Here is a 26,619-nt window from a genome sequence, read left to right on the forward strand (position 1 = left end):
TACCATCAAACTTTCTCTAAAAGTCAGTTTAATATAAGCACTACGTCATTCCAATCATTATATGGATTAAGTAAATAGATAGTTTCATTTAGACCTCCTAAATTATCACCATTTTCACTTACGCTTTCTGAACTTTTTATTTACAATATGCAGCCCCTAAACGAAAAGGTTTTGGTTTGAAGGTCCACATAATTAGTTCTCTTCCTTGGTTCAAAGCGGGTATATGTGAAATTTTCTTACTTTAGAGGGTCCATGTGGGTAATAAAAAAATATTAGCAAAAGCCTCTATTAAAGGGTGCCCCATTAAAATCGATGCCTATAATAAGGCTAGGACCAGAGGTAAGTTTGCCTAAGTGTGTATAGAGATTGATTTAATCAGCTCTCCTAAACAATCCACGTAGGTCGGACCTGAGGGGCGAAAGTTGTTCCAAGCGGTGGGCTACGAGAATCTCCCAGTGGTATGCTTATGCTATGGTTACATTGTACACAACCTGAATAACTATTCGACCCTAAGCTAGCATTGGAAATTAGCTGAAGCTCCTTTGGAGGTGGCAATCCCGTCACCAGATCTACCCAATTAGGCTCGGTTGGTTGTGCCCTATGAGGCTCTACCATAGAATTCCTTTGGGTTGTGGATTTAGGTTCCTAAACAGGGTCGCAAGGGTTATAGTACTATTGCTGCTAGTTTAGTCAATGATGATGATCCGACTACCTTGAGATCCCTGTGGGGGCTCAAGTTGCCAAGGTTGTCTCTCTAGAGTCGTCGGTTATGGTGGCTGGAGCTCAGCCAACCAATAATGTTTTGACTCCCCTTGATAAGCGTGTTGACCTGGCTATCCTGAGGGCTCAGCAACGAGCAATCCCGAGGGCTCATTACTTTGTCAATATTGGACCTCTACTTAGCCGTTGCAAAAGCAAGAGTAACTTCAAAAGACACTAAACAGACACTACCAAGACGGTGGAACCCCTTGGGGTAAAAGAAAGAGTGCTTTGAAGACTCTGTGATGATGGAGCTGGAGACCAATATTACCGGGAGAGATGTTAGTAAGTTCTTGACTTTCTTTCAAATTAGTTGTACCCTCCATCTAAGCTAGGGGCAGACATTCATCACCCTAATTCCCAAGTAGGCTAATATGGCTTGTGTCATCAACTATAGGCCTATTTTTCTTTGTAATATTATTTATAGAATTTTGGCTAAATTAGCCGCAGAGAGGATGAAGTCTATCTTAGAAAATATTATTATTCCTTAGCAGACAACCTTTGTGGCGTGTAGACAAATCCATGATAACATTGCAAATGTGCAGGAAATAGCTCAATCCATTAATCGTTGTGACAAAAATAAGCAATTCATCATGGTTATTGACCTTGAAAAAGCCTATGATAAGGTTAAATGGGAAGCTATTTTAGATGTTTTGACTAGAATGGGATTTCTGATTTTGTTTGTTAAGTGGATTATTATTTGTATCTCATATGTTAGTTTTGCTTTTAATATGAATGGTACCTCCTCACAGTGGTTCAAGGGCGAAAGGGGTATTAGACAAGGTGATCTTTATCAATCCCCTTACCTCTTTTTGATGATTTTGAAGATTTTGAAAATTTTCTCGGCTGTAATCATGGAGACTATCTTTCTTAACGATATCTCTCAGTTTTACATAAATAATTATTATCAATGGGGGGTGTAAACGAGCCGAGCTTGAGTAAGTTGGGCCCAGCTCAGCTCGACTCGAGCTCAATTCGAGGTGGAAAAGTTCGGCTTGTCTCGGCTTGACGGCTCGTGGGCTTACATGGGCCGGTTCCGATATGTGACTAACATCTAATAGTCTTTATGGAAAAAAAAAATAGCATTTAGTAGGTAGGATTCGAACCTAGACCGGCCGGGTAATTAAATTTATTTTAACCAACTATGTTATCTAATATTTATAAATTTATTTTAGTCTATATATATATATAATATCATCTCACATATTATATATCGAGCCATGTTCGAGCCGAGCTCGAGGAAGCTAACTCTAGCTCGGCTCGTATAAGACAAGGTGCATCTAGTTAGAGTCAGCTCGAGGAAGCTGACTTAATTAGAGCTTGAGCCAAGCTCAAGTCGATCTCTAAACGAGCTGAGCTCATGAGCCTCACCAGCCGACAAGAATTATCGGGTTTCACTCTTGATGTATGCAGATGATTTATTACTTGTATTTCAGGCCAATAGATCATCATGCTAAGCTATTAATCATATTTTCAAACTGTATTTTGATTTGACAAAAATGTGTATTAATCGTTAAAACGGATACATCTTTTTAGAATATTTTCTTATTGCACTAGTTATTTATTTTTATTAAAATAAAATTCATGTAGGTCGCGTTCGAATATGGAAAGGATCGCATTCAAACGCTTTTGCGATTGCGAGCGCCTGCATTAGGTTTGCAAAAATAGATAACGCAAAATGCGCGTTCGAACGCAGTCGGGCATATTCGAATCCCATGTTCGAACACATGCATCGTGTTCACATCGATAGAGAACATTTCTTGTGTGTTCGAACGCGATTGACGGGATTCCACTAGGATTAGGGTTAGTTATTGTTATTAGGGCTTGTTGGCTAGCCTCTATAAAGATATGGATGGCAGCCAAAATCATTATGCTATTAGAATATTAGTTGCTTGCCTCTTTATCTTTTATCTACCATAATCTCCCTCCTCCCTCTTCACCAACCTACCACCTCTACCGTTGGCAATGTCTCTCCTAACTTCTAATCTCCCTCGTTTGTCGAGTCATCCCTCTTCTTTGGGATCTCGACAACTTCTTCTCCTTCGTCTTTATCCCTTAAATAACATCAACCATCCACCCTCATCTTCATTATCATCCATAACCCAAAGTTTTACTCCACCCGTCACCACCACCATCATCCATAATATATCTTATTTTCGTCTCAGTTGCAGTTTGAATCTGTGAAGGGCATAAATATGAAAAACGTATATCAGGGAGTTACGGATCAATTCCATAAATATAGAGAAATATTTGCTGAATATTTTCCTGCGGTTGCGCGCACTGCTTATTACAATAAATTCATAGCTTGAAGGAATTGTTCCGTAACTTAATAAAAACTCAGAAGTTTTTTCCCTTGAAAGTTTTCCAAATGCTGGTAAGTCGGATATCTTAGACGTCCTTCAAATGAGGGAAGTTGCTTTCCTTTCTCTCGCCTCGGGCTAAGATTTCTCCTAAGAGGTTGCTAATTAAAGATCATGAGAAGTTTCTTGCAAAAATTAAAAATAAACTTGCTAGTTGGAAGAGGGTTACTTTAAATTAAGCCAGTCGTATTACTGTTATTAGTGATGTTATTAACTCTCTCTCTCTCTCTCTCTCTCTCTCTCTCTCTCGATACACTCGAAAAGCCTGAGGTCTTTAAGGATGCTATTTGAACGTTTTATCTCCTGGTCTGGCCCTCATTCCTACAGTGATACACAAGTTCAAATGGCTTTGAAGGTTGCTTGCATTCTAATGTCTTTGTTTATTCTCTTTTTTTTTTTTAATTTCTCTTTCTTTTCTATTCTTTTCTTTCTGTACATATATTTAATTATTTTGGTATAAAATAATGGGTCGGATTAGGAATCCAAATAGAATGTCTTCTCTTAGATGAGCTGATATAACATCTATAAGAGAATGAGATTATATATCCCAAGTGAATGGATAAGAGTCTTATTATCATATTGCCCTCAACTTTTTTCTTTATGATATTAGAAATGCTAAGTTTATAAATTTTGATATACAAGTAACAATCTTAATTACTCCAAATTTATTTTTATTTAAATTTTATTTATTCTCAATTTGATTTTTACTTAAAATATTACTATATTATAAGCTCTCTTTTCTTACAAGTCATTGCTCCGTGGTTGGGTCTTTACTTTTTTATTTTTATAAATTTATATTTTTATATTAACTTTATTTATTATTTATTTTCACATCTAGTTATTTTGAATTAAAATTTTTCCTACAGTGTCTAATTTTTTACTTTATTCTTATGAAATATAAAATAATATATATGGACGATATAACTAAGTTCGAGATAATCAATATTATTAGTTTCTTTGTCGCGGATAATAATATCGTTTTATTTAGTTATCTCATCCTAAGTATTGTGGACTTAAAATTAGAAGATAAGATAAGTAATCTAAATGGATATATAATCATCCCTTTGAAAGCACCATAAAGCAGTAAAGACTACATTCATGTCATTTTTAGGTGTACTTCAGAAATAAATTTTAGAATAGCACCAACTACAGCCAGAGTCAAAGAGTTGGCTTAAGAGGGAATCCAATACTCCAGAATTGTGTATGCATAAATGTTATTCAAGTAATCTACACTCCAAATGGTAGAACCATCCCTAGTGATTCTAACTTGTCATTTGACAGTCAATGAGTGTGAAAGCCTGAGAAGTTTTGTGAAACTGAAAGAGATAGGTATGGAGATGTGCATTTCTGGGCCAAGGAAAACTATGGCCAAGGTAGTTGGCAAGAACTTTAGTTGAGAAAAAGTAGGGACTATGCATGACAAATGACAATACTTTGTGAAAGAAAATGACTGGTTATCTTGAACTTGGTAGCAAGATCTAGAGAATAAGGAACTTAAGCTTGTGTTTGTTTTTCCCCCCAATAGATATTTCCTATTTGTATGTAATGTGGGAAGGATTACATAGTCTATTGGTATATATTGACTTATCTTTCTTAATTATATTGGGCTAATTATATCTTAGATCCATTAAACTATTAGCTATTTTCATATAGACTCTCTTATTTATTTTTTTCTAGGTATTTTGGCCCTCTTGATTATCTAGTATCTCTCGTCTCCCACGCTGTTAATTGGAAAAAAAATATTTAAAGGGCAATTTTATCCTTAATTTCTTTTCCTCTTTTATTCTTTTAAAATAAGGGTAAATGGTGTCTAAAATATCTAAAATTGATCACATAATATTTTTAATAGACAAAAAATAATAGAAAATTAATGAAGGAGTACATCAGATAGGGATAATTCTATTTTTACCTCCTGAATTTTTTTTACATAATAACTCCCTAATAGAAGAAGTCAAGTGAGATATTTTTTATAGTTTAAGAGGTCATTATGTACCAAAAAAAGTTGAAGAGTCGTTATAGAAAAAAGCGATAGTTCAAAGAGTAAAAAACATTATCTCTTTCGGATATTTTTATATAATTAAAAATATCAATGCGTCACGAAAAATAAATAAGGGCGAATAAAAAACATAGGCAATCATTCAGATTCTACATCTGTTCTTTCCTTATTTATTTACTACCCAACTAAAAGAAGTTTTACTAACTTACCTTTGAGTCACTTCTATGTGGTAGGGATTTCATGTCATTCCCTATGCTCTTTGAATTTTCAGCACCAACACCAACTTTCTCCATGAGTTTCAAATTCACATTGTAAAAGCTTGTATACCTGAAAGTCTGAATAGGAGGTAGGATTGACTTGATTTTGTGGAAAGAAAAAAGAAATAGGAAAGAAAGATAGGAAACTTGACAGGATTGACAGTATTTGCATGGTATCCAGGATTCATTTGATCAAGTGTTTGAATGTATACAATATCTTGTAAATGCAAGGAAACAACTCTTTGAAAAATTAAGTGATCAGAGTTGCAAACATTTCATTATTATTCACTGTATATGAGTAAAGAAAAATCAACCATCATCTCTGATAGCTTCCAGTGCTTACAGGAGCAATTTATATTTCAACTTTAATCTTCTTCACTTCCGAGCATCATCTTATTTATAGAATGTTAACTATATTGAGAGAGTTGGGATAAACACAATCAAGAAATAAGTAAACTAATGGTAACATGAGATGGTGAAAATTTACGCATAATTCGAGAATTTATATTCTTACCGTATCAAATAAAACGTTGATCAAATTAGCATTTTATGTGTAACATAAAACACTAATAATATTTATTTTCTAATAATAATCATAATAATAATCATAATAATAATCATAATAGAGAGACCTATTTGGATAGTAAGCTTGGCTAAGCGAGCCAAATTTGATGAAAAAGAAATACTCCAGTAAGAGTGATTGGTTTTTGGGAAGTATAAAACCAAATGAAATGTAATAACTTCTTAAGAGTGGGTGTGGGAAATGAGTGTTTTTCTTTTCACTTTCTTAAAACTACTTAGATTCAATTATTTTAGCTCATTCTACTTTCTTTTTATAAAGAAAGGGAGTAGCATTTTTTTAAGCCACTTCTAAGTATTGGTTTTGAGATAGGAATTGACACTAAAATAATAAAACTTATATGTATTGATCGTCTCGACCGTTCCATTTAGACGATCCGATTCTGTATCGGTAATACCGATTGCAATCTACCAAAAACTTCAATTCATATTTTTCATCTTTTAATCTTATTATTATTATTATTATTATTATTATTTTGTTTATTTTTATTAAACACTTTCAATATTTTCAAACAGGAATAAATTATGGCAATTACTAAGTGTGATTCTACTAAAAAAAATTACCACTTTTTTTAATCTCAATTTGTTATCAACCAAATATACACAAAGTCTAATAGATGTAGTCTAATTTAGATTATCAAATAAATTAAGACTCATGTTGCGTGGCAGTTCTAACCTACAGAGTTTTTACAATTTAATTATATTTAATAATTCAATTTAGTATATAAAGCTAAATATATATATATTTTTATACCTAATGCATATTTTGTTATACTCGAATACACACAATTTACATATACAATGCACACTAAAATCTATTATTAAAAATAAAAAATATAAATATAATTAAATTGCAAAAGCCCCCAAAATTCGTTACAATGATTTTACTCAAATAATAAAATAATGCAAATCACCTATTTGGATACATTATTTAACCTGCAAACTTAATTTGATAAATTCCTCTCACCTCAACTACTAACCTACTATGATTACATGATTACATCCACCTACCAATGGTTGCTTCAACATTTAAAGACAAATAATTGCGATTGAAATTTTCTTAATTCTTCTTGGTGATAGAAAGAAACAAAATAGAGTTTAAAAAATCATTATATATATATATATATATATTATAGAAAAATCAAGGGCAGCCTTGCATGGGCCTTTAGTTGGGCCCATTCTGGGCCAGAAACTCAATATATTATTGTCTTTGTCACGGGGTGCACTTTGGACGACGAGATCATAAATTTGAATATATATATATATATATATATATATATATATATATATATATATATATATATATATATATATATATATATATGAATTATCACCATTTTTCGTATATCTCTCAATTTTTTTCTTGTAACACATCTAACTATGAGGCTAATTCTAAAAGAATCGAGAAAAGGGAATAGAGATGATGTGAGAAACCAAGAGAATCACAAGTGTTTGTAAGTATTACATTGATCGAAACGTGAAAAAGTTTCTTTTTTTTTGAAAAAAAAAATTTAATGGTTAGTATTAAATTATTGGTCTATTTTTAACGGTTGAATGAGATGAGAGAAATTAGTGGTTAGGATTAAATAATTTGTGTTGAATAAAAATGGCAGTCAAAATTGGAGGCGAATACCTCCCAGTCCCAGAGCTACGTACGTATAAATTACTGCAGTATTAAAAAAAAAACGAATAAAATGTAAATAATTAATCAAACAAGATGAAGTCGTACACAATACTCTTCAAAGTCTACGCTCGAAGACATCGCGTGCCCCTTTCACTCCCTTGTCCTTCGTCGCTTTCGCCATCACTTCGAATGGGGAGTGGTGTCCGAGTACCCGATCCCCTTCCTCGACGTCGGGAAGATCATGAACACGACGCTCGACAGGAATCCGGCCCCCAGCGGCAGATTCACGAGCAGCTCCTTGGTGTTGGGCCCGCTGTCCGGGAAGAAGCAGTTCTGTATCCCGGAATCGCTGAAGGCCACCACCAAGAACACCAAGGCGCCGAAGAAAGCATGCACGTAGTCTAGGAATCGTATCCTGAGCCTTGTGAGATCGCCGAACACGACGCCCCGGTCCTCGTCGGCGCCGTGGTAGTTGAACACGTAGAACCCCTTGAACGTCGCCAGGCCGTAGTAGGGCTTGCCGTTGCTGCCGAGGAGGCTGTCGGTGAAGGACAAGAAGATGCAGAAGAAGGCGCAGAAGAAGACGAGAAGCGCGGACATGTACCTGAATATAAAAAATAATAATAATAACAATCAGTGTTTCGTTGATGAATCTAAGCTTTGAGAGTGGTCGGTGAGTTATTACCTGTCGGAGGGGTAGCATTTCCCGTGGTCGGTGAAGGAAGGGGAGAGGGACTGGAAGGCGAGGACGGTGCCGGTGGGGAGGAGTTTCACGAGGTTTGCGACGCTGGCCAGGGTCCGGTCGAGAACGGGAGGTGGCGTGGCGGCCGGCACCGACGGCGGGGTCTTCGGAGGTGCCGGCGTGCTCCGTAAAGGGCTCTGGTTCAGCGGAGTCCGTTCGAGCTCCTTGAGTTCTTGTTCTTGGCCCTGAGGGATTTGGATCACAATGGATGGTGACGATGATGCCATACTAATTCTTGCGTAATGGTAGACAAATTAGATGGATGGATCGATATTTATAGAGAGAGATAGAAGAGAGGAGGGATTACGTTATTAGTGTTATAGAAACGAAGGCGTGAGGAGAAAGAGTTGGATGCTGGGCATCATCCAAAGGTAGGCGAGGTGAGGTAAGAAGAGGACAAAGGAAGAAAAAAAGAAGATTTTTGTTTGGTGTTTTATGAAGTTGAGGTATGGAAGGATTGGTTTCTATGCTAACTTGCGAGGATAATCCCATGTTTATATAAATTATATAAGTCCCATATTTATTGTGGAGAAGATCGTTTGCCTAAGTACCTTCAATTTTCTACTCGACGTGCAAGTTTGAAATTTATTTACCAACCATTGAATAAATATGGACCAAGGAGGTTAGACATCCACAACAGCTCTAAGTAATTATTATAAAAAAAATTATTTTATGGTTTAATGTTTTTTGTGGTTTTGCTCAATGGCTCGACTCGATTGATGGCTTAGCGATACGGTTAGCTTGGAGGACCAGCTCGGCAACGCAATAGTTTGGAATAAGTCTCAATGGCATTTAGTTCAGAGCAATTGTTCGACGATAGACATAACTAGAAGCTTAGACTAGATAGCTTACTATATTAGTTAAAAGTCTAGTGATGTCTAAATGCTCTTATATCTATAGAAGTTGGTCCTTCGTCCAGCTCATATCTAGCTTTTAGGCTCATAAATAATAAAAAAATAGTTTAAAATTTTATAAAAAATATTTTATTTTTTATAAAATTATCACGAATAACTTTTAATTTGATATAAAGTAAGTTGATGAATAAATATAAATAATAAATTAATAATTGAGTTAGTGTGTTGTATAAGATGTAACTGTGATGATTAATATTTATATTCCAGAATGAGAGTATTATATTGTGTTTAGCTGTCATTCTGAAATTAAAAAAATAAAAGTTACTCCTAAAATAATCAAAGGCTAAATATTTAATATACATAGTTTAAATTTATTATATGCTATTTTAAGAGGATTGACTTAGTTACAAGCTAGTGAGAAGAAAAGTGACTTTTTTTATCTAACATATAATAACCTTGGAGTCCAATTATGTGAACAAATGGGTCATATTTTTCTATGGTTATGTGACATTAATTTCTCATTACTCTTTAGATTTCTGGACTAGATAAATTTAGTTTGATCAATGAAAATTAATCATCAAAACATAAAATGGAATAAGTCTCCCAAGTCTACAAGTAGTCAAGGTCTTGAGAGCATGAGTTGACCACGTCGTAGATATATGTGAATGCATGCTTGAGGTGAATGAGGAGCTCGTCTTCCAACAAGGAGAGAAGGGCATTAGATGGAGTTTTTGACCAAACTAGACCTCTTTTTAATTTTGATTTACCAAAATAGGTTCTCTCTTAAATTTATTATTAAATGAGATCTAATTCCACGTAGTCCTAGTAAAAATACTAAATTAATTAGTATTTTCTTTCGTCAAATAATTTTTTTTTTCTTAACTGCTGAAAGATTATGTTTAAGAAATTTATATACATAAAATATTGATCAGTTTAATATTTTAGGACCAGCCAAAAATGTTGAACTAATTAGTATTTTTGCTCAGAGATAGATAAAACGCTAGTTATTTCAGCATTTTTATCCGAGCTACAGTAAATTAGATATTGTTTAGTAATAAATTTGAGAAGTAATTTATTTCGGTAAAAATAAATTAGACCAAAGGCTAGTTTGGTAAAAAAAACTCAATTAGATGGGCAATGTTTCAATAGTGAACTTTGACCAAAGCCTTAGACTTCAACGAGTGTTATTATCATGGAAAATTAGTCAAATTCAAAAAGTTGTTAATGAAAAGGATGCCAAGCAGGATCGAAAAGAACGTTTTTGTCTGCCCGTTTTCTCCTCAATTCTCACTTTTTTTTGACCTTTTGGTAGACAGGTATATATATATATATACATACATATATATACTTCGTCGATTATTACTAATTTTTACATACACTCATTGATTTTTTTTCCACATATACCCATGATATAAAAAGTTGTTTTATTTTAGAGGTTCGTATTATTTATTTTTCTTAGTTCAATGGGGTATTTATGATTTTTTATTTTTTTATTTTAGGGGGTGCAGTGACTACTAAAAAAAAATTCAAAGAGTATATGTAAACAAATGATAGATAGTTCGCGAGGGTTTAAATAGATATATATGTTGTTCTTCTTGATTTAGATGCGTATTGGACAAAATAAAACCGCTTCAAATTATATTATTTTTTGTTTATGCTTTAGAAAAATAAGATAATTTCTGGCAAGTGCATTCAAACTCAAGTAAATGGCGTTTGAACGCATGACTCGCATTCACACATCTAGAGCCCTGTTTTTGGGAGTTCGAACACGACCGGGGGCTGTTCAAACGTGTGACGTATAAGTCGAATCGTAATAGAATTTGTTTAGAGTTTTTGGATGATTTGCTAGCCTCTAAATATGTAGAAAAATAATATATTTGGATTATTGATTATTGAAACTTTTTTGCATTTAGGCTTGAGCCAATTTCTCATTCCTTCTTCCTCCTTCCTCCTTCCAACCTCTTGGAATCAAACCCAAGCTCTCGTCTATGGCCGAGGTTAATCATCCGTTGCTTCTCCGCCCTCCCTCTACCTACCAACTATACCTACAAGCTCCATTCTCCCACATTCATCTTGTTCAAGGTACTAATCCATCCACCTTAGCCATGATCATCTTCTATAACCCTAACCACACAATCCATGTTCATCCGGCCACCTCTTGACATTTACTCATTATTTTCTTCATAGCTTTCGATCGATGAGATTCTGGTTTCGTTGGATGCCTAACTTCTAGAGAAACAACATATCTAAATCTCAGATCATTCCAGCAGTAGGATCGATCCTTATTGCTTCCACAAGTTCTGTATTGAGTTCTATCCAGATTAACAAATTAGATAGACGATCATCCTCTTCGAGTGCGCTCATAATAATATCGCATATAAATATTTATGTGAACAAATGGGATATCCTTCTCTCCTTATTGTTGCAGATCCCACACTAGATAAATTTAGTTTGATCAATCAAAATTAATCTTTGAAATATAAAAGGGAATAACCTAGAAGAAGCTTTCTAGTTTCAACCTTTCTCTTCCAAGCACTAGGAAGAGTGAGACAACTCTCCCAACTTTTACAACACAGCCTACTTGGTAGCAATGGGGTTGAGTTATAAGAGTTTCATTCGGGTCTAGTTATTCGGGTTTAATTCAGGTTAAATCATGATAATATAAACAGGAACACAATTCATTTATTAAATGACTCAGAATTTTTAAATGTGAACTTGGTCCATTTTATTAATGGGTTGAAATGTATAATACAAACACGACATACCGATCAGAATTATTAAAACTTTAATTAGTTATTTGGATTATAAACTTACTTATTTGGTTTGTGAACGAATTTTTTTAAGATTATAAATAGGTTGTTTTGTATTATAAACGGATCAATCGGATCATAAACGAATTAGTCAGATTATAAATAAATTATTGTGTCATAGATGAATTTATAAATCGAGTCATAAATATGTTAATCGGGTTGAGGTCATAAATATAAATACGACCACTTTAATAGTCGAGCTAGATGCGAACCTAATTAGATTAAACTTAAATTTATTTAAATACTAGATTATAGTGTTGAATTATTGGGATGGATCAAATTATGCCACCTATATATGTATATGCACATGCAAATGCATGCTTGAGATGAAATAGAATTCTTCCGGAAAAAAAATAAAAATAAACGGGAATTAGAATAAAATGTTCCAATAGTGAACGTTGACCAAAGTCCAAGACTTCTTCTAGAGATGTTACTGCCATAGAAAATTAGTCAAATTCAAAAAGCTGTTAATGAAAAGGAAACCAGGCTAGATAGAAATTATAATGAACCGGTTAGAGTTAATTTTTCATTAGGATCAGCGCTCTCAGCCCACAGTCTAATCTATTAAAATTAATTCACAATAATTATTATAACTAGCAAGCGATCCCCTAAAAATATGACTAATTAAGTTTTAGTTTGATATGATTAACTAAATAATATGATTAAAGTAACTTAAAATAGATTAAAGAGTAATTAATCCATTTGGGTCGATCCAAAGCCTAGAATAATGGGTTGAGCTGCAACCAAAAACCATAATAACTCCACTAAGATTGGGCCCGAAGTTTAAACTATCCACAAAGCCACTTCGGTTACGCTGCAGCCCAACCCTGAGCTGCCTGCAACCCAACCCACCACAAGTTTGGGATGGGTTGCTTGTAGCCCAACCACACCATAAACTCACGCTGGGTTGTGTGCAGCCTAACCCACCACTTAGGCTGGGCTATTGTAGCCCAAATCCGTGGTGGGCTAGTTTCTTGCCATATACTCTTAAGTTTTTGGAAAAGAAAAATATGACCAAGTTCGTTGTTTAGATTTAGGTCTCCCCGTTCCAATATATATGGATAAAAATCTTTATCAGCAACATGCATGAGAATTGCCTTAGAGGCTAAAAAGAAAATATATAAAAAAATCGTGTATTGAGAGAAAAATTAAATGCTATGACACAAGAGCATGCCGATATGAAAGTTGAGCTTGCGGAGTTAAAAGCAATGATGATCGCATTTTAGAATAGATCGATTTAGAATAATCAAACCAACAAAGAGCCAAGGGATACATCAGGTGGTGAACATGTATTATACAACTACCTTGTTATAATTTATGTTTCTTTTTAAAATGTCACTTATTACATGTTTCCATAATGACAAGGTTTTCGTAATTCTAATGGTGGGCATAATGCATCTAGTTATACTTATTTATTTTCTTAGGTGATAAGATTAATGAGTTATACTCTTCTATTTCAATTATAAATTTTGTAGATTTATACATCTTACAATAACTTATTGTTTATTGTTTATTTAATTGACATATATTTTATAATGTATATGTGTTAATACTTTTGTTTTTATTTTCTTCATATGGCAAATTGTTATTCAATTAGATTATATAAATTTTTAATTTTAACATATGCTTTCAGCAAAGAAGGCAAGAAAAAATCATGAAGTATCAAACAAGATAAATTTATAAATATTTGTGTTTAAGTTCTTGAGTTTATTTATATCATATGTAATAATAATATAAATCGTATCTAGACTGATGAAGTTATTTTAATATCAATTAAAAGTCATCACCAATTGGTGACATTTTGAGTGGTTTATAATAAAGATCACTCAATACTATTTTGAGGGAAAAGACTTAAATAAGAATTTTGGAAAGTTTATATAGAAGTAGTTAAATACCAATTGGTGACACTTTTGTATTTTCATTTAAAAAGTCAATATAAATATCAGTTGTGAACTTTTCTTTATAGAATTGTCTTTATTATATATATAATTTTATTGATATGTAGTAGACAATAATATTATGTTTGATTATACTATCATAGAATATTTAAATTTAGCATAATTATATTGCTAAAAAAAATTAAATAAATAATAAAATTAAATTGATCAGTTTTACTGGCATTTATGCAATTGTCGCTAATTATTTATCGGCATTTCATAAAATGTCACTAATTATTAGTTGCTTTTATTGGTGTTTTCTAAAATGGCATGAATTAGATTTACACCGGCATTTAGAAAATGCCACTATATATTTAGCAGCAATCGGCAAAATGCCACTAAATATTATAGCATATACCATATTTTAACTAACTATTAGTAAAAACTTTCACCAGCATTCAGAAATGCCACTAAAAGTATTGTAGATGTCACTATTTAGAATATATGATGCTAAATATTATAGAAATGCCAGTGTTACACAACACCGATATGATTTTAAGCGGCATTTTGAAAAATACTGGTGTTAATCTATAGTGGCATTTCGTGACTATCAGTATAACCTGTATTTTATATAGTGATAGTTAAGAAGGTCAATGTATCATAAAAAGGAGATTATGAGAGGTTTATAAAATAAGCAGGACTTTTGAGCGTCTAAAGATAATTTTCTTTTCTTTTATATTTTTAAGAGTAATGAAATATTCTTTATTTTATTAGCCACTATTAAGTTTTAAATAACTTGGGAATATTGTAGACGTACGTGACACTATCTATGTGTGCATGCATGCATGCATGAATGGAAATACTCACTGGATCTCATTTGTAAGCAGTTATGTAAAAAGTGCTTCCAAGTATATAATATAAGACTTTTTTTTTCTTCCAAGTATAATACTACTCTATATATAGTTATCTCTGAAATCAAGCTACGTATTACGTAGACTTGCAATAATCTGGATAAGAAGCAACTAATAAAATACCAAGAAGTCTAGGCAATAATTCTCAAAGTCTTCACCCCTTTTAATTTCAATTCCTTCTTGTCTTTGTCACTTGCCTTTCAGATATGAATAAACGTTTAGAAGTCAACTTAATTACAAACCAATTGAGAACATTAATGAGAAAACTAATCTTGAAAATGATGATCAATTTGAATTGGGAGTGGTATCCGTGTATCCGATCCCCTTCCGAGACGTCGGAAAGACCATGAACACCACGCTCGCCAGTAACCCGGCCCCCAACGGCAGATTCACGAGCAGCTGCCTCGCGCTCGGATTGTCGCCGAGGGAGAAGCAGTACTGTATCTCGGAATCACTGAAGGCCACCACCAAGAACACCAACGCGGAGAAGAAGGCATGCAGGTAGTCTAACAATCTTATCCTGAGACTGCTGAGATCGCCGAACAGGACGTCCCGCTCCTCGTCGGCGCCACGGTAGTTGAACACGTAGAAACCGTTGAACGTCGCGAGCCCGTAGTAGGGCTTGCCGTCGCGGCCGATGAGGCTGTCGGTGAAGGAGAAGAAGACGCAGGAGACGGCGCAGAGGAGGATAAGCAACCCGGATATGTACCTGGTGTTATAAACTAGCCAAATCGTTATATAACAGTTTAAGGTTTTAAAGTAGTCGGTGAATTAGTACCTGTTCGAGGTGTAGCATGAACCGTGGTTGGTGAAGGATGGGATGAGGGATTGGAAGGCGAGGACGGTGCCGGTGGGGAGGAGTTTCATGAGGTTTGCCATGCTCGACAGAGTCCGGTCAAGCATCGGAGCAGTAGCGGTCGCCGTCAACGATGGGCGGGGGGCCGGCATGCCCCGCAAAGGACTTGAGACCAGCACGGTCGGTTCCAGCTCTTTCAATTCTTGTTCTTGGCCTTGAGGGATTTGTATCACAGATGATGATGATGTTGATGCCATATGTGTTCTTAATGTGTAAGAGATATAGATAGATAGACAGATGGATACTCATATATATATATATATAGAGAGAGAGAGAGGAGAGGAGAGAAAGAGAACATAAGAAAGATGAATATAAATTAAGAATAATTTTACTTAAATCTTTTAAAATACCAAGGAGGTAGGAGAAAAGAGTCGAGAAAAAGTGAATCACACCTCAAATTTAATGCTAGTATGGCCCTTATTTCATTGGTTCGTATGCTAATATGCTGATGCTTGGTAAAAAAGGGTGCCGTTTGACTTGCGAATAACATTAAAAATAATTAAGAAAATAAATTATGGTATAGAGCAGCAGGGGTTTATGATAATGTACTTGTTTTAGATAGAGTGGTATTTGGCTTTGATTTATAAGATAATATTATTCTTCCTCATTGATAAAGTAAAATAAGCTCTTAAGTTTGGTAGATAGAGCCTTTTGTTTATTTAGGGACGACAGACAAATAAATAGTTAGCTCCATTACAGGCCTTCGTATGAACAAATTAATGGGATAATTAATTCTAAACTCTAAACCTTAATCCCTAAACCTGATGCCTTGGGGTGTTAATGTAGACTTAATTGAAACAAAATCGAGTTTAAATTTACCACACTTTAAGTACATTGACCAAATCTATCTCACAAGGAAAATTCTTCCGAGAGAAAGCAAAGACATTTAAATTTGAGCACTCCTGTCTATGATCAATCTCAATTTAAAATTAACTTTGAATCTAAATTAATAACTCAAGTTTGGCTCATTTACAAACAACCATCAGGCTTGATCTCCAACACTTTATTCAGTTAAATATTACCTCAGTATAGAGAGTATGATGTGATGATCAAGCAACAAGGGGTAAGACTGAATTAATTAATAGAAGGTTCACATTCTTCAAATCATTAATAAGGAAGCATGTGGTTTTGACTTAATTAGATTGAGATATATTCTCTATATTTTAATGTCACTATCACATTTTAATGTGGAACTACTTGCATTATGTAATATGCCATCTCAGAAGGAGTATCTTAACCTAATTATGAATGCGTATACTCAACTAAATTTGTTAATCTTCTCAGTCTCTATCATATTTTGTAGCTAACTTTTGTCTTCTCTCTTCAAAGTTGGCCATGTCTACCATACTTAAGCTTCACATAAAGAGGGACTGGAATCTGTACCAAATCATATCTCAGTAGAAAAAGAGTTTTTTTTTTATAACTAAACTAACTCTCTTCTAAATTTTATTTATTACAATTTATTAAATAAATCACTGACAAGTTCATTCTTTTACCTTTAGATGAGTCCACTATTTTATCAGTACTTTTATTAATAGAATTTTTTTTTGACTATAGTCCTCTAAATTTTAATTTTAGATTATATCTAATTTTTTATTAATAAAATGCTTAACTATTTAGCACTTTTTTTTTAAAAGTAAGAACTTTTTTTAAATATTTTTATTTAAAAGTAAGACTTAAATGTTTAATAATTTACTAACAGTTTGGGAGATGACTAATTTGGTCTATTTTAGCCTTAGTTTTTAGTCTATTTCCATAACTAAAGTTTGGGAGATGACTAATTTGGCTACAAACACCCATAAAAACTATGGAAACCTAAAGAGAAGCTTCCTTGCACAACTCCTTCAATCATATTTTACCTCATTTTTTTTATTCTCAAATATAATCTTTTATTCCAGAATAACAACTAAACATCATAATAGTCTGATTCTAAAATATAAATATTACTCATCAAAATATTATATATTATATCACACGTTAACTCTATTAATAATTTATCATCGATATTTATCCTATCAACCTACTTTTATCAAATCATATAGTATTATAGTAATTTCATAAAAATATAATATTTTTTATTTTATATTATATCAAAGATAATTATTATATTTTTATTATAGAATACAAGTGAACGTAGAACTAGTTATTACTAGAATAAAAATCTCATTTATAAAATTAATCTTGTTCCTAAAATAAATGAGGTCATAGAGTATAGATACCCCAAGGTTTCTTTTTTATTTTAGTTTTTTACCTCTAAAATTTCTTCTGAGGAAGAGAAATGATTTGATATAAAAAAAAAACTGGTAGAGTAAGATTTTATCCCTTCACCTATTAAAGAATAAAATTATCATTTTACATACGATATTTGTCTAACCAGTTAATTCACATTATTAATTAGAGGATTCAAATTAATTTAACATTAATAAATAAGAGTTGTGTTTGATCTCTATTGTGTACTCCTTCTTTGATAGCTTATTGCTTAGTTGTCTTCACCCTTAAGGTATAAGTTGAACTACCTAACTCTTTTGTTTGCATCATTTTTGTGTTTGTATTTGCTTGTGGATTAAATGTTAGTTTGTTCTGATCTATACCTTGATATCCCTGAGATTGGATCACTCCAATCCCAATAAATCAGTTTACTCTCAAGAAAAAAAAGAGGTTTTATGCTTCTTTTTTTTGAGTTTTTTTAATCAAAATAGCTCTCTCTCTTGAATTTATTTAACAAAATAGAAGACACCCCAAATTTAATACTAAAAAGAGGTTTGGTAAACCATAGCTATCAGTAAAATGTTAGATTTATCATGGTCTTATATTTTAGAAAGTTTTGAATAGTTCAACAATTTTTTAGCAAAAAACTAAATAATATTAATTTGGAAGAACTATCGTCATTTTTCTTGATCAAGTTTTAGAAAATTAATTTCAGAAAATTAAGATGCCGAACAATGTAGCGTTTCTAACAATAAGATAGTTAATTGTTCAACATTTTATGTGGGAAAGATAAAGTTTTTCTTTCCCCTTAGTAAAGCATTGAAACATTCAACATTTTACGGTTCGTTGCAGTAAAATAAACTCTTTTTGGTAATATTAAGTTTGGAGTGTGGTAAATAAAGTTTGAGAGATAATTAATTTGGTAAAAATATATTTTAAAAAGTTTTAGTGAGCCGAGCTTAAGCATGACAGCTTCTGATCGAGCTCTAGTTGAAACTACTTTTGGGTCTAAATTCGCTTCATTCATTCACAACCTAGCCAGCTTGATCTTTTTGACAGCCTTAACTCTAAGGCACACATCCCTTTATTCGATTGAACACTAGGGGTGTAATTGAGCCTAGCTAAGTTTAAAATTAAAATTAACTTGGAGCCTATATTTCCAATCAATTCGAGCCAATTTTGAGTTAATTTCGAGCTCAGAGCCAATCAATAAGCAATTTCAAGTCTTCATCAATTTAAACTAAATTTTGAGTCTGACGAGGCTTGAATTATATTAAGCTTAATTTAAGCTTGAACCAAACTTAAAATTAAGGCATAATTAAAAATAAATATAAACTAATAGAAATATCCATCTATTTAGAAAAGATATGATGTGATTAAAGTTTAGAATAAACTCTATAAAATCAGAGTATATAATAATCTATTTAAGTAAATTTTAGAATATAACAAAATTATAGTCTAGTATAAAAAATATTATTCATATTATATAGTTATTTTGAGTCTTATCAAGCTAATTTGGTTCAACCGGCTTATAATCAAGCTTGACTTAAAATTATTTTTAAACCTATTTTTAAAAGCCGAGCTCGAGCCGACTTTGATTATTTTGACGGCCCTATTAAATACTACTTAAAGTTTAGAGAGTTGATGTGATGATCAAGCAACAAGGTGTAAGATTGAAGTTTAGCTCGCTCGAAGAGTAATTGCTAGAAGTAATGTCATATGTTCATGCACTCTCAAGACTTCTATGTGATGTAAGATTGAATACGTTCTCCAAATCATAAAGGCATATGGTTTGACTTGACTATTGTCTATATTTTAATGCCACTACCGCATCATTTGTTTTTCTTTTTTCTTTCTTTTTGTAAGAAGGAACTACTGCATTAATTAACTCCCACATCGCAAAACAAATTGCTGCCATCAATCGATAAAAGAGCTACGAATGAGAGAGAAAAAGAGCTTTCCCACATACAACCTTCGCTTATTATTTTGCCCTAGTTTGCCGTCCAAATCTGTAGATTAATTAGCTTCTCGAAAGATATGAAATAATAAAAAATTAAAAAAAGAGACGGAAAATTACAATAGACAAGGAAAAAATATTGTTATTGTTACTATCCGACCACGTGGGTTAAGTCGAGTCAAGTCTATTTATCTTTTAATTATTTCATGATGTAAATCTTTTAAGTCTAGTTTAGTCATATGAGTCATTAAGTCGAAATAAATTATGATAGCCTTTAAGACAAGTCTAGTTAGGGCAAGTCCAAATATGTCATGACAGTCTTTAAGGGAAGTCTAGTTAAGTCAAGTAAGCCTTTAAAGCAAGTCCAATTAAGTCATGTAAACCTTTAAGACAAGTCCTAATTCATGTCATGTCAACCTTTAAGCTAGTTCTAGTGGGACTCGTTGTAACCGACTTCTATATATATAGGAGTTGGGCTCCTTTGTTAAGCATCTAAGAATTCAAGCATTGAGAATTAATTGAGTTTAATTATTTTCTTATTACCGTATTTATCATTTTATCATAGCCGTTAAATTGTCTTTACCTTTCTAGTAGTAGATCATAGTCGTAGAATCTCCAAAGCTTCCAAACCCTAGCCACCACGTTCCTCTAATAGTCGCCTTACCCTATGGTCGTCTACCACCACTCTTGGCAGTCCGCCATCCTCGGACGATCGACGCAATATCGGATAATTACTATTCTACCCCATTTTAACCTTGCTGCACTATTTTAATTATATCATTCTATCTAGACATCTGATTGACGTAAAATAAAAGCCATTAAACCCCTAAATCATGACCACCACATAAATTTTCATAATTTTCTTATATTCGAATCGGTCCAGATCTGGCCTGTAACAAGCATACACGCCCTTTAAAATATTCACATATAGCAGCGAGTTTGATTACATAACCAAATGGGAGATGCATCGACTATAGTTAGAGAGTAGAACTCCACACGAACTCCACACAGAGCGTTGGTTTTCAGCCACAAATATGAATTGGTAATGCCCACAATGACTGTCAATTGTAATCGGGGAGCTTAACAGCGGCTTGTTAGGACTTTAAAATGAACTATTAATATTACGTTTAAATGAGATTCAAGGTGCCTTCAATCCATGAAGGGTTTGGTTGCCCCCAACGAACCAAATAGAACTAAATGAGACAACATATCACAAGCAAAGAAAAAAAACGATCAATTGTCTTCTTGAACAGCCCACAAACTAAACGGATTCTCTCAGAGCCCAGGCTCAATAGGCTAAAAATGAATACCAATGTAATGTGGTCTCAAATATGGCATCTCAGGATGACATTCCCATGGATGCTTTGCTTTGTAGTTTATACTCCACTTAAAATATCATATTAATCTTCTCACACAAAGTCCCTTTCATATTTTGTAGCTAACATTTATCTATCTCCTTACAAGTGATCATATCTGCCTACACCTCAACAATAAAAAGGGACTGAAATCTGCACCAAGTCCTATGCAGAAGCTAAAAATAATACCTTTATAGCTCATCATATGAGTTGCCAAGTACCAACTCATGCATAAATTGAGGGGTATCCTCCCAATTTAGCATCGAAACCACTCGTTCCACTGCACAACTCGTGCATCAAATCTATATCCTTTACTCTCACTCCATACCTTGCTTACTTTTAACTGGTTAGTTAAAGGTAAGCTCTTTTGTCTGTCACTACTTAGCGTGTGAGAGTAGTAAGAATATCTCACAGTACCCTAACATACATATGAGTATTGGGTAGTGGTACCTTATTTATAAATGCTACTAATAAGTAAGAAATAAAAGCATAATACATAAGAAAATAATGAATAATAGAATAATAATAATTTTGTGCCGATCGACCCGTTTAGATTAGCATGAGCATGCCAATGTATTAATCACTAGAGCAAAAACTTTACGTGGAGTTAGAATATTAATCGCATGCATCTGATAATCATTATTAAAACTGTTAAAAGAACTATTGTATATGTCGGTAGTATTTATATTTATAAAGACATTAAAAGTGACCAAAACCTTTCCAAGTTTTAACGTCACAAGGTTATCTTATTTTATTAGCAATACCTATTCTCTCTCTATCTCTCCTCTCTCATTTGTACGCATATACGCATTTAAGAATCATGGCATCAATATCGTCAGGTGTGAATCCTGCGATACAAATCCCTCAACTCCGAGAACTGAGGGACCTCGACCGGATTCCGCCGGACCGGCCGGCTCCGTCAAGGAGCACGGCGTCCGTCGACCCCGCCAAACCCCCACTGCTGATCGACCGGACACTGGGGCGCGTCGCCAACCTGGCGAAGCTCCTCCCGGCGGGCACCGTCCTCGCCTTCCAATCCCTCTCCCCTTCCTTCACCAACCACGGCAAATGCTTCACCTCCAACAAGTACTTGTCCGCCCTCCTCATCAACTTCTGCGTCGTCTCCTGCGTCTTCTTCTCCTTCACCGACAGCCTCGTCGGCCGCGACGGCAAGCTCTACTACGGCGTCGCGACGCTCCGGGGCTTCCGCCTGTTCAACTACGACGGCCCCGACGAGGACCGGGGCCTCGTGTTGGACGATCTCGGCAGGCTACGGATGAGGTGGTTGGACTGCGTCCATGCCTTCTTCTCCGTTCTCGTGTTCTTGACGGTGGCGTTCAGCGACGCCGAGATACAGAGCTGCTTCTTCCCGGCCGACCTCGGCGCGGACGCGAGGGAGCTGCAAGTGAATCTGCCGCTGGGCGCCGGGGTCTTGTCGAGCATCGTCTTCATAGTCTTCCCGACGTACAGGAAAGGGATCGGGTATACGGACACCACTCCTCGTTAATTACCAGTGATTAATTAATCCAAGGATGATCGATCAACAGTTTCTCTCTCTCTCTCTTTTTTTCATAGTCTTTTAACAAAACCTATCACTCGCATCAATCCGATGATTCGGATCATGCTTGCTTTAATCCAAAGCCTCTTATATTTTCTTTCGGATACGATCAAAGTTGTCGATGAGATGATTGAATCCAGAGAGAGTTGCAATGCTGATTCTTTTAATGATACAATTTTAAGCATTTAGTCGAAAGATTATATTCAAATAGTGTGGGAAATGGAAGAGGAAAATTGCTTTACACTTTTAACTTATTTCTAAACATATTTAAGAAATACCATTTTGTAATGATATAATATTATTTCTAAAATAAAGTATTTATTTTAAGAATAATTCTTCTACGTTCACTTGTGTTTTAAAATAATATTCCAGTATAACTCTTTTTGATGTCATATAGAATAAATAAAACGATAGAAAAATATATTTTATCTTTTATGAAATTATAATAAATACCCCTTGATTTAATATAAAGTAGATTTATATGATAAATATCAAAGATAAATTAATAATTATGCTAATTATTATAATATTTAATGATTATTTTAAAATAAATAGTTATATTTTAGAATAATAATAAAATTATTTCTCAAGTGAACGGTCCTTTGTATAGTTAGATTTAAGTATGCATGCCCAAATTGACCCAATTATATAATCCGTTATTATTAAAAGCCCAAGGCCTTTGGGCTAGGAAATCAAAAGGCCCAGTCCAATCTCCGAAACGCTTGTCGCCACTTACATGAATATTACGCGGCTCCCTTCCGAGCACTCTCGGATTTCGAACCTCGGCCAAATGCCGCGAGGTTTTTATTAGGGTTTAACCGATCCGATCACTCCTCCAAACCCAACGTCGCCGTTGAATCCTGGATGCGTCCAGATTTCTCGTGGTTATTTTCCACCCTTCCTTCACTTCCTCCTCTCTTCGAAGTGTAGGGTTCGAAGATTCGCCTCCTAGGAATCGGGAGAGATGGAGGAGAAGGATTCGTATCCGAGCTACTTCAATCCCGAGAATCTTAGCGGCAGGGAGCAATTCCGTCGCTACAGGTGCAATGACCTCCATTTTATTGTTGTTGAGTTAGATTTTAGGGTATTGTTGGCGTTAAAGATTGTAGTGAATCACTGAATTGAATTAAAAGTAGGAGAAAGTTTGCGACTTCTTATAAAAAATTCTGTGGTAGGAAGGCTTGCTCAGGTGCTTGTCCCATGGCCTGTGCTATGGGGAATAGAAATGCACAGGTGCTCTGACTAGGATACTCTACTGTGCTATCCGGATGGGTCTTGTCTGGAGAATGCTTTTGATGTCTCTCATGGTCTTTTAAATGAATTAAATGACAAGCGTCTTTCTTTTGTGCTTTTTTTCCTTTCTGGAAACTTCGTTTCAATCAACTTGTTGACTTCTTCAGAGTCTGGGCTGAATGCTCGTATTCAGATGAATATTGGAGTATGGTTTGAAAAGGATATGTGCTGAGAACTTTGATGCTACTTACTTGTTATTGATTCAACAACACTTCAGTTGTATATCCTCAGATCATGAATTTCTCGAAAGTATACCATGGCATGTAGAAGATCAAACAAGTCCTTGCTAACTTTGTTGGCTTTTCACTCCTTTTCTGGATTATCATATGATGTTTCATGTCACTAAATCTTGAAGTATATTTAGTCTATTTATCTTTTTTTCTTTGTGTATCCACGTCTTGCATTTACTCTTGGAAATGCTTCCTACACTTGTAGAACTTGATGATGAGTTTTTAAAATGCCAAAGTACTGTAGAGGCCTTGCTATAGGCTAAGACCCTTGTTATGGATCCAAAAATTGGTTTAGTAATATAGGAAACCTCCTCCACTATATACCTCATCAGTGATTCTTGCTGCTGAATTTCTACCTCGCTTGTTTTTATATTATTTTTCACATAATTACAAAGGGATGAAGAGAGGATCTTAGTAGAAAGAAGAAGTACATTCGATCCATGGAGTAGACCACTTTGTACCTGTAATTAATTGTGATGCCTAAAGAATTTGATTGCTATCTTCAATGGATGGATTATCAACTGTCTTACTTTACCTTACTTCCCCCTCATCCTGTCTCTTTTGTGTTCCTTAATCTTCCTTTCTTCTCCCTCTCTAATTCTTCAATATATGCTGTCTACCTGTTGCCTGACACACAAAGTACTCCTCTAATTTTTCACCAAGTAGTAGTAGGAGTGATGTTGAAGAATTAGAGAGGAGTTCTTTGAGCGTGTGTTGGGCAACATTAGGGGGATGTATCTTCTACATAAGATGTTAGCGTTTCTATGTGGGTTTGGCTCTTAGTGTGACCCTCTTTCCTTGGTGTTCTCATCTAGAAGAAAATTTTGGTTTATATTTGACTAAATACTGTGCAGGAAAATATTGAGATTTTGCAATTGCTTTGGTTGTTAAATTTATTGTAATGCATACTAGTGGATTTTTTTGTAATTTTATATTGGCTTGCTATTTTCTTAATGGGAAGTTTGTTTCATTTATCTTGTTTGTGAAGATGAATTTAATTTTTGTGCTGGTATTAGTAAGCATGAAGAGGGTTTACTTGTAATCATAATTTCTATAACTGCGTATGTATCATGATAGAAAAGCTATATTTATTTGTCTCTCCTATCTATAAATTCCATGCCATTTTGTCTCTCCCTTTCTTTTCTCAAAACAACATGTAACTGAATAAATTTCACAATATAGTATTTCATTTTTTTGGCCTGTTCAGGAAAAGACAATCTACCTCAAACGTTTCACCGCTGGTAGGAACCTCAGTATCAAAATTCTCTGAAGCAAGGATTTTGTATGATGGTGATAATATTCAAAGACGACCAAATGCTGCACTACTCCTTGAAGAAATCAAGCAAGAGACTGATAATTTTGACACTGATGTCTTGGATGGACCTAAAGTATTGAATTCAGCAAAACGAAGAGCTTTTGTTGATAGTGATGCAATCTCGGAGCATAATAGTGGCTTTGGCTCAGTTCAAAAAGTGGCTAGCCAGTCATTGAAATCTTATAAGAGGGAAGATGAGGTGTTGCCAGATGGGGAAGAGTCAACCTTTTCTTTATTTGCATCTCTTCTTGATTCAGCACTTCAAGGTTGGTTACTTGTTCTATAACAGTCATAGTTGTCTAGATTTCAATTTTATCCTCTCATTACATGAATTTGCTCTGAAAAGCATAATTTTGTTCTACTTTTTTTTCAATGAAGTTAAGTGATAATTTCAGAAGTTTTTTACGCACTACCTAGTTATGGGGCAGATTGAAAGCAACCTTCGAAACTAACCCCTTTCTCTACATTTGATGATTATTTGATTCAATATGTACCCAATAAAGATAATAGCATGACAATAGATTGCCTATTCTCAATGAGTGCATATCTATCTTCAATAATCTTCTTATCAACATGCACCACCGTCTTAGAGTATATTGCTTTAGTACACGACAGACACTGCCACATTTTTCATTTGCACAGTTATTAACTAAAAGGCTACCATGAAATCAATAAGGTATTGGTAGCTTGATATACATAAAATGATGAAATTATCCTTTCTTATCCTCTCTTTATTTCTATATTTGTGTAGTTTTCACAGTGTTATGGTAGAGTATCCTTTTGTGGGGTAGAGGTGAAATAAATCTTTCCCTTCATCTTAAATGAAATTGCAATTCATTGTTTCAGGATGAACATGTGCTTTCTCAAGCCTGCTTGTTTGGTTGGTTGGAATAAGGTAGGTTATCCGGGATAAACTCCGTTTATTTTAGAAAACCCTTGCCAAACAAGGGATAAGGAAATGGGATAAGAAAATGGAAAAAACCTTACTTATCTGGTTATATTTATCCTCGCTTTTAGCTAGGATAAGGAAATTGAAATATCTCATTCATTTATCCCAACTTTCCAAATTACCAACCGC

At 34.2% G+C, this 26,619-nt stretch overlaps 4 protein-coding genes across 5 annotated transcripts in view; 2 read left to right on the forward strand and 2 right to left on the reverse strand.

The window, feature by feature from the left end:
• Positions 1-5,343: 5,343 nt before the first annotated feature.
• LOC140799089 (protein DMP2-like) lies at positions 5,344-8,746 on the reverse strand. 2 transcript variants are annotated; one of them, XR_012110947.1, is made up of 3 exons: positions 8,261-8,746; positions 7,681-8,179; positions 5,344-5,450 (listed from the first exon to the last, which is right to left on the reverse strand). XR_012110947.1 is itself a non-coding variant. In XM_073153233.1 (2 exons), exons 1-2 carry the CDS (start codon positions 8,542-8,544, stop codon positions 7,756-7,758), a joined length of 708 nt encoding a protein of 235 aa, XP_073009334.1. In that variant the 5' UTR covers positions 8,545-8,745; the 3' UTR covers positions 7,626-7,755. The 2 variants fall into 2 exon arrangements, 1 of the variants encoding a protein (XP_073009334.1); XM_073153233.1 differs by lacking the exon at positions 5,344-5,450 and having other exon boundaries at positions 7,626-8,179; positions 8,261-8,745.
• A 6,165-nt stretch (positions 8,747-14,911) lies between these two features.
• Positions 14,912-15,843, reverse strand: LOC140799239 (protein DMP2-like). Its single transcript, XM_073153442.1, has 2 exons — positions 15,548-15,843; positions 14,912-15,478 (listed from the first exon to the last, which is right to left on the reverse strand). The coding sequence occupies exons 1-2, from the start codon at positions 15,820-15,822 to the stop codon at positions 15,055-15,057; spliced, it is 699 nt and encodes a 232-aa protein (XP_073009543.1). The 5' UTR covers positions 15,823-15,843; the 3' UTR covers positions 14,912-15,054.
• Positions 15,844-21,965: 6,122 nt separating this feature from the next.
• LOC140798968 (protein DMP2-like) lies at positions 21,966-22,842 on the forward strand. Its single transcript, XM_073153060.1, has one exon. The coding sequence runs from the start codon at positions 21,966-21,968 to the stop codon at positions 22,650-22,652; it is 687 nt and encodes a 228-aa protein (XP_073009161.1). The 3' UTR covers positions 22,653-22,842.
• A 639-nt stretch (positions 22,843-23,481) lies between these two features.
• Positions 23,482-26,619, forward strand: part of LOC140798916 (nuclear pore complex protein NUP107) — a 51,922-nt gene continuing 48,784 nt past the window's right edge. The window contains exons 1-2 of the mRNA XM_073153003.1: positions 23,482-23,744; positions 25,434-25,807. Coding sequence (XP_073009104.1) covers positions 23,668-23,744; positions 25,434-25,807 — 451 coding nt within the window. The 5' untranslated portion in view covers positions 23,482-23,667. The remainder of the gene's footprint in view (positions 23,745-25,433; positions 25,808-26,619) is intronic.

The sequence above is a fragment of the Typha latifolia genome, chromosome 12 (assembly GCF_019914945.1).
Source record: "Typha latifolia isolate L0001 chromosome 12, TyphaL0001v2, whole genome shotgun sequence".
Classification (NCBI taxonomy): Eukaryota; Viridiplantae; Streptophyta; class Magnoliopsida; order Poales; family Typhaceae; genus Typha; species Typha latifolia.

Coding starts and splice junctions, on each gene's coding strand:
- LOC140798968 (XM_073153060.1), top strand. CDS start 21,966: ATGGCATCAATATCGTCAGGTGTGAATCCTGCGATACAAATCCCTCAA.
- LOC140799089 (XM_073153233.1), bottom strand. CDS start 8,544: ATGGCATCATCGTCACCATCCATTGTGATCCAAATCCCTCAGGGCCAA. Junction 8,180..8,260: donor AAATGCTACCCCTCCGACAG/GTAATAACTCAC, acceptor TTTTATATTCAG/GTACATGTCCGCGCTTCTCG.
- LOC140799239 (XM_073153442.1), bottom strand. CDS start 15,822: ATGGCATCAACATCATCATCATCTGTGATACAAATCCCTCAAGGCCAA. Junction 15,479..15,547: donor TCATGCTACACCTCGAACAG/GTACTAATTCAC, acceptor TTATAACACCAG/GTACATATCCGGGTTGCTTA.